An 8431-nucleotide genomic window follows, 5' to 3' on the forward strand; every position below is an offset into this window, starting at 1 on the left:
GAATTGGAAACCATTACTGTTTCCTGTGAACATGCACACAGTCAAGAGTAGGAAATTTTTTAATTTAACACTTAAAAGCCCATTAAAGTGACACCTTTTCTAATAAGTATGCATAGCAAGTCTCAGAATTCTTGTAGCTAGAAGGATATGGATATTGCTCATGGCATATACTCATCCTCTTCTTTATTTGAACAGGATTTTCTTGTATGAGCTTACAGACTGCACTGCACCAACTCTCATTTTAGATTCCTCTAATTAGATAATTCCATTTTAGACTAATAGGAGGGAAAATGCATATGCAAAGTGAACAGTTTAAAGAGAAAATATTACATCTTTGGGGTATTAAAAAAAAAAAAAAAACACATTCAAAGCACATCAGAAAACAAAATTTCTCAAGTCATTCTACCAGAAGAAAATTATTACCAAAAAGTGCTGCCAAACAGGGAGCCCTGTCAGATTCCTGTCCATTTAAAGACAAGTGTATCTGAGACAGTGGCTGCACATCTATGAACTCTAGCTACTCAGTCTGATCTCAAAGCACCTCTATTGCCACTAGGATAACACAGTTTCTCTAACACAAACCACCCAGCCTCCACGCCAAAGGCCAGTGCAAGAGGCTCAGTGTGACTGCAGAAGGGAAGCCTTTCACCTTCACGTCACCAGCATAAATCCCAGCCTCTGCACTGCCATTTGTAACTCTCCAAAGAAAAAAAACCCTCACAGGAATAAATTTATTTCCTTCTGATGTCCAGATGTTAGAAAGATAAATTATTTTGTCAGCAGAACCGCCTTGTTAAGGCTTAGGGCTTGACATGCCTCAATGATCTCAGACCTGGAGGAGGTTAACAAAGCCTGGCGAGAAGGATGTGCTAATGAGAGTGGACACAAAAAATACAAAATTTACGGGCCACAAGGACATTTGGCAGAACACCCAATATAAGGAAGAAACTAACAAAGCCAAGTCAGCAACTATGCTGAAATCAACTGACTCAGCTCCAAGGAAATTTTAGCAGGAGGAGACTGTGACCACCAACTCAAGAAACCCACCAACTCAAAAGAAAAGAAAAACCGCGAATGTGAACTAATTAGCATGACAAACGAGAGAATCACAACCAACAGAAGTTAGACACTAATTAAGAAAACCATGCAACTAGTAGCCAGTGACCCTTGATTTCCTTGTTTGCTAAAATCTATACATGTAGTTTTGATGATTGGGCAGCTGGCATTTTGTGGGTCATCACCTAGCACCCCACTTTGCACAAACTAGAATAAAGAAATAGAAGTAGCTTGTTTCAGTATGTAAATTGCTGCTGCTTACCAAGCAGCGAGCACTCATTCAGCACAACACCTCCCTTCCTCACACAAGAGTCACTGCGTAAACCTATTCCACCTGACAGCAACTGAAGCATTGTCTTAATAGAAAAGCAGAAGCCACATTTTTCCCTCCGAAATTTTCCACGGACATCGGGTGTCAATTTCTTTGTCAATAGCAGAGAGACCACAGGATATCTGCATTCTTACTACTTCTAAAAGAAAAAAAAAATCACCTAGTTGATCACCTAGTTGATCTTTAGGTGATATCACCTAAATATCACCTAACTCACACCTCATTCCTTCCCTCAACCCCATTTTTAAAGGTTGGTGGCATAACTAGATTTCTCCAGAATCGTTAAATTGGATGGGGCTCTGAGTGACATGGTCTAGTGAAAACTGTCCCTGCCCAAAGCAAGAGGGGTGGGACCAATCTTTTTGAGATCCCTTCCAACCCAAACCATTCTAAGATTCTGTGATTTAATCAAATATTTTGGTTTATATAAAGTTGTCTTGCCCATCAAAAACAGCATGAAAAAAAAACATGGCCTGAGACTGTGTAACATTTAAAAATTATTTCTTTCAGAAAAAAAAAAAAAAAAACTAAAATAAAATAGTAATCTTTTAAATTTACTACATATTTTTGACCAAAACTGCCCAACACCATCCCTTACCAAAGCAAAAGCTAAGTCTCAGACTACACTCATCACTCTGTGTAAACCTCTGCTGAACGAGACTAGCAGTCTAGGCAAGAAACTAGCTTGCCACTGGATTTGTAGATGTGACTGAAAGTTGCCGTCCAAAACTCGAAGAAAACCGTACCCGGAGTGTGATTCTGCAGGGGGTGAGGGTCCCGGCAGCCCCGCCGAGGTGCTGGGAAGGATGCGGCGCCCGTGGACATCCCCCCATGAACGTGCCCACGGGCACCCCAGATCCGACTCCGCCTGAGCCCCGAGTTCACTACTACCGACAGGCATGGGAACTACGCTCCAGCACTGTCGTGTGGATGGGCTCAATGTCTTCAAAGCTGACAGCTTCGCCATCACACAGAAGTAACTCTTCAATACACAAGATTCAACTTATTACCCGAAATATGCGATACGCCAGGGGAGCGCTAAGAAGAGTGACACCTGAACACAAGTTCCTTTAACACCAAGTGTTCTAAAAGCCTGACAGCTCCGGCAACTAGCGTGAGGAAGGAGCCTTCATTTCGCCCGCTAACCCGACCCGCACCCTGACGCGGCCCTCAGCAGCGCCCGGCACGGACAGGGACAGCGCCCGGAGCCCCACAGCGAGGGCAGCACATCCACCTCTTCCTCCCCCACAGTGCGACCGCCACCCTCCTTCCCCTCAGCCAGGCCGGGCTCACCCCCGGCACAGGGGCCGCTCACCCGCCGCTCCCTGTGCCGCGGAGGGGACTTACCAGGTGCTCCTCGGTATCGGAAGCGGCCATAGCCCCGCCACAGAGACAGAGAATGAGGGAGGAGAGTAGAGAGAGAAGGACGCGGCCAAAACTGCCGCCGAAGGGGAGAGCCACGCGGCGGGGAGGAGCGCGGGGAGGAGATGCGGCCGCGGCTCCGCCGCCGGGGCGGGCGCTGCTAGCGGGCGCCTCCCGTCCGGAGGGCGGCGCGGTGCCGCCGTCGCGGCAGTGATTGCCGGGCATGCTGCTGCTGGGAGGAGGGGCTCGGGCAGCGGCGGTTCTGCCGCGCCCGCGCCACCACCATCACCAGTAGCGGCAGTAGCAGCAGGAGGAGCGCCGGCGGCGCGATGGGGTAGCGGCGGCGATGGCGGAGCCGGCGGAGCTACAGCAGGAGTCAGTGGTGCGGTTCCTGGCGGCGCGGGGCGGGCGGGCGCGGAACGCGGAGCTGCTGGAGCATTTCCGGGACTGGCTGAACCCCGCGGAGCCCTCCCGCCGCGCCGCCGCCCGGCATCGCTTCAAGGAGCTGGTCAACGCAGTAGCCACCGTGCGCCAGGAGCCCGGCACCGGCGTCAAGTACGTGCACCTCCGCCGCCGGTACTGCGCCCCCGAGCCCCCCGCCGCCGCCCCCCTGACCCCCGGGGAGCAGGAGCCGGCGGCGGAGAACAGCGCGAAGCAGCCGAGCCCGCCGCCCTCCCCACGGGCAGGGGCTGAGGAGACGCCGCCGGCAGTAGGCGAGGATGCCAGCAGCCGCCCGCAGCCCCCGGCGCACCGGGGTGAGCCGCCCCGACCGAGCCCGGCGGTGGCTGGAGGCCAGCGGAGGGGCTCCCGGCGGGGGCCACCGCCCGGGCGCGGCGAAGGCGGCGGCGGCGAGGAGACCGCGATAGCGACGGGCCCGGGGCGGCCCCCGGCGACGGACGAGGCGGGGGCGGCGGAGGGAGCGCCCGGGGCGGCGGCGCAGGGCGGCGGCCGGCGGAGCCTGCGGGAGGCGGCGCGGGGCAGCTCCCCACAGCTGAAGCGCGGCGCCCTCCCCGGCGGGGGCCGCGGCCGCGACTCGGACAGCGCCTCGGTGGCCTCGTCCTCCGCCGAGGAAGAGGGGAGCACCACCGGCTCCGTGGCGCTGGACCCCCTGGAGCACGCCTGGATGCTGTCGGCCTCGGACGGGCGGTGGGAGAGCCTGGAGGGGCTGCTGAGCTGCGAGCCGGCGCTGCTCTGCAAGCGGGACTTTATCACGGGCTTCACAGTGCTGCACTGGGCCGCCAAGCACGGGCGGCAGGAGCTGCTGGCCACGCTGGTCAACTTCGCCCAGCGGCACGGGCTGCCCGTGGACATCAACGCCCGCACGAGCGGCGGGCACACGGCGCTGCACATCGCCGCCATGCACGGCCACGCCGAGGTCGTCAAGCTGCTGGTGGGAGCCTACGACGCCGACGTGGACATCCGCGACTACAGCGGGCGCAAGGCCGCGCAGTACCTGCAGCACGGCACCTCGGGGGACATGCGGAACCTCGTGGGGGCCCTGGAGGAGGAGGAGGAGGAGGAAGGGAATGCTGGCAACGGGAGCGGGCGCTGGAGGCTCTCCAAGGTGTTGCCATCTAATCTCATGAACTACCGGCTCTCCCACCACCATCACGGCACTGGGGAGGAAGCTGAAGGTACGGATGGGGCAGCGGTGTCGGGCAAAGGCAAGGAGATGACCAGGAAAGCTTCTGGCAGCGGACGGATGAAGCCTCGGCTTAATAAGATCCGCTTCAGGACTCAGATCATCCACAACACGCCCTCCTTTCGTGGTGACGCTGAGGAGGAAGAGCATGAGGAGAAATCCCTGAAATCGTCATTCAAGCTCAGGCCAAAGTCCAATGTGTTTGGATAAGGCCAGGGAGCAGGAGGTCTGGGAGGTGGATGCACGGACCCAAGTGCCCTCAGGTGTAGCACAGAAGGTGAGGCAGGTACGAGTCTGCACTCGTGGACTCTGGCCAGAAGGGTCCTGAGTATCTCGCTTTAGCTCCCAGTTCGGTGTGGTCAGTGAGCCCAGCAGGGCTCGGGGAGCTCACAGCTCCTGGGAGCAGCTGCTCCAGCCGGGCCCTCAGAGCTGAAATGGGAGGCAGTGGGTGGGTTGAGAAACACTGGGGTGTTTAAAAGCTGTGCTCCTTTCTCTCTAAAAGCAGGCTTTGGGATCGTAAACCTGTGTTAGTGGATCTACTAGGATTAGTGAAGTGAGTGGGGGAAAGAAAAGTGCAAATGCTTTACTCTTACACTATCAACTGGTACTATAAACTATCAGCAAACAACTTGCTATGGCAGAAGAACACCTCAGTAAAATACAAGTATACCTTAAGTTTCTCTTTAACAGCAATACCACCTGGCACAATGTGGAGTTGGGTACACAAAATGAGATGGTACAGAATGGTTTCCTGTCAGAATCCAGGCTTCAATCCATCGAAGAGTTGAGCCTGTGTTGACTTTATGCATTGAAAATTGCTTGATTTGACATAATGAATACATTATTTTAAAAAATAATAATCCATTGCACTGCAAGCAATGAATAAAGTTAACCATGTGCAGAAGTCTTTGCTGTCTGAGGTACTACTGAACTTGCTTATTGCTGTTGGAATACTAATACAAGATAATAGAAGCAAAGAGTTTTTATATATATTTGGTATCTTATGTTTTGTCTTAGGCAAAGCAATTTTATTTTGATCACTGTGAATTCTCAAGTGCCAGACCTAGCGCAGTTCCAGTTATTAAGTCTGGTCAATTCTTGTTGATGTCCTTTGTGTAACTCACTGCATTTAAATTCAGAAAATCGTGTTGTATGTGTTACCTGTGAAAGTCGTTCTCTTAGAATAAAAGAGCACAGACACCATTGCATGAAATCTTCATGAAACTCTGATATGGTTCTGTAATGTAATAGCTACAGGTCTGTGTTCGCTGGGAACTCACGTGCCAATCCCATCAACTCACACTGTGCGGAAATAGAGAAAAAAGGGGAAGAAAACAAAAAAAAGGAAGGTGTGTGAATTCATGCATAGGGTGAAAAACTAGAACTCCAAAACCCAATCCCTGTTTATCATTCTGAACGAAGCAGCATAATTACATATTCTAGTTAAGTGGTGGCAGTGGTGTTTGAGTTCTGTTAAACCTATATTTCTAGAGAAGTGATAGCCAAGGCTTTGAACTGTTGTTTGACAGCCTAGTAAGTCTTAATCTGATTGCCGAGCCTATCCGTCTGCTAAAGCTTTCGGAAACCTTGAATCTTGTTTCTCTGCTTTAAAGGTAGCAGTTCCAGTGAAACCTAGGAGGCAGATTTATATCCATATTCAGCTTTCCTTAAGAGCTGAGGTATTGAGCTGACCCTGGACCCTGAATGCTGCTCAGTGTGGCAGCTCATCTGTGTTTAATGGTTAAAGTATGGCCAGTTTCAATGCAGCATCTGTCAAAGCACGTTCCGAGTTGGCTTCCTTAAGATGCATGTGCGTGCCTGGCCTGTAGCTAACCAAAAGTAGATAGGCTTTGACATGTTAAAATCCAAATTTGAAACTGATTAAATGCATGCCACAAGCTGTAGAACACCTCACAGGAAAACTGCTGCTGGGAGTGTGCACTTTTGAGATAACAGCCAGGTCTCTGTGGCTGTTGCTAGTGACTTATATTTCTTGTAGCGACGGGAAGGAAGTGCTACTGGTGCATTGGCATCAGACTTTCCATGCAGATAAACAACCAGTTTCTGCACTTCATGTCAAGACCTAATAAATGACAGTGTTTGCACAGGCATGCAAGTGACACTTCACTATTTCTGGAAAAAGCTGCATTAAAAATAATGTAGAACCTCTGCGTAGGTGCTGGTCATTACTTCTGTGCAAAAAGACTAGAAATGATAGAGAGGTTCAGCTTTAGTTTACAATTTATAAGCTATAATGTTATAGATTTCATGTGCCTTCATTTTGGGTTTTTTGCCTCAAATGCAATGGAGAAGATCAGTCTTGCAAAGCGCTTTTTCTTTATGTCCGTGGACGGATCCAGAAATTTTCCCTCAGTCCTCCCTGTTTAAACTGTGCACCTGTACAGTGGGGTGTCTGAAACAGGGAAGATTAATCATACATATTATGATGTAGAGCTAATTCTGTTGTAACAGAAAAGATAATTAGATGCCTAAGTCTTAAACTTTTCTCTGCAAGATAAATAGGTTTTTAGACTTCTGTAGGAGGGAAGTTTTCTGACTGAACACTGAGAACATGAGTATTCTTCAGTACAGGCACATCTGAATTGAGCACATATTCCACGCAACTACTGATGTCCAAACCTTATTAAAGTTGTTTTCTGCTTTGAGAGTTTATGGTTCTTTCATACAGGCTGTTGGGTGAAGTGTTTCTCTCTTCACGTGCAAATAGCAAAGAATTGCACAAAAATGCCAAGTCTTAGACAGCTGTTGGGTTACAGGGAAATAATTTTAGGGTTTTGAATAGAGCATACCTTGGATTTTAGGAGATTAACTGGAATATAATGTTACATAATACAGTAGAACTTTGCAGATTATTAAGGGAACTTGAAAAATGATCAAAAGATGCCTCATTTATATCATTATTTGAAGTATCAAGGTGAAATTGCTGGTCCACTGATACTGTTTAGCTGTCAGTTAATGAAATTTCACCATAATGATCCAAAGGTCTTTGCGAGGTGGGGTGCAACAGAGCAAATATCTCTTTTGGTGTTTGAAATGTACAAAAGAATGGCTGGATAACCACTCATGTCTCTCTGTGCTATGGGAATAAAGCACTTTGATTTCACATTATGACTTGTCACATTCCACCTGGTTACTTTTTATAATATGACCTAAAACTTAATGGTTTCTTTTTTTTTTAGGTAGGGAAGACTTGATGCCCTATTTCAGTATATTAGCAGTCTAAAGGTATGCTTGAGTCAAATATTTTGGATACATTGCCTAGAAAGATGTGACTGAAATAAAGTATGGTACAGAAAACTGGAGCACTTACTGGTATCTTTTTAATGGTTTGTCTGAAGTTACTGAATGTGTTTGTTCACTTTTTATGATGGTGTGTAAGGCAGAAAGACTGTAACATGTGGTATCTTTTTTTGTACTTTATGTTCAAGAAATTTTAGAGGCCTGGAAGCCTGTTGGGTTTTATTAATACACTATTTGTGGTTGTCTCTCTGAATGGTTATGAGTTGAGAATCTGTAAGCTTTAGTTTTATGAAATAAAAAGAGCTCATGAATGCTCTGAATTGGCTCCTGTATGCTGCATACTTAAGTGCATATTGGTGTTAAAACTATCTACTGGTTTGTGTTGATTTTTTTTTTTTTATTATCAGGATGTTTGATGCTGTCTAGCACTCAAGCAATAAGACATGGAAAAATACAGTAAAGTTGTTTGCAAGACAGTAACATTTTTCTTTGGCAGCTACTTTCTAATAACTCATGTCAATATAAATGAAGAGGCAACAATTTTTGTTGTAGACAAATATGTCTAAATAAGGGCCTGGGAGAGTGGCATTGCTTAACTTAAAATAGTATACTGACCTTATTTCTGTGCAGCTTAATATCTCTGACTCTGGAAAGACTAATACTAGTTTTAGTCACTGTGTAAAGGTCAACACCTAATTAAAAAGGGTTTAGGATTAAGGTATTTTGTAATGTGTCTTAACTGCAGCTGGTGGCCACTGTAAAGGGAAGTTTCATCAGCA

General features: G+C 48.2%; 2 protein-coding genes across 2 annotated transcripts in view; one reads left to right on the top strand and one right to left on the bottom strand.

Annotated features, from left to right (window-relative positions):
- SEPTIN10 (septin 10) overlaps nucleotides 1-2974 on the bottom strand; it is a 24016-nt gene extending 21042 nt beyond the window's left edge. The window contains 3 exon segments of the mRNA XM_063149879.1: nucleotides 2735-2775; nucleotides 2778-2877; nucleotides 2879-2974. Coding sequence (XP_063005949.1) covers nucleotides 2735-2775; nucleotides 2778-2877; nucleotides 2879-2974 — 237 coding nt within the window.
- On the top strand, nucleotides 2974-7972 carry SOWAHC (sosondowah ankyrin repeat domain family member C). The gene has a single exon (XM_063149878.1). The coding sequence runs from the start codon at nucleotides 3096-3098 to the stop codon at nucleotides 4599-4601; it is 1506 nt and encodes a 501-aa protein (XP_063005948.1). The 5' UTR covers nucleotides 2974-3095; the 3' UTR covers nucleotides 4602-7972.
- Nucleotides 7973-8431: the final 459 nt, after the last annotated feature.

This window comes from Melospiza melodia, chromosome 2 (assembly GCF_035770615.1).
Source record: "Melospiza melodia melodia isolate bMelMel2 chromosome 2, bMelMel2.pri, whole genome shotgun sequence".
In the NCBI taxonomy this organism is placed as follows: Eukaryota; Metazoa; Chordata; class Aves; order Passeriformes; family Passerellidae; genus Melospiza; species Melospiza melodia.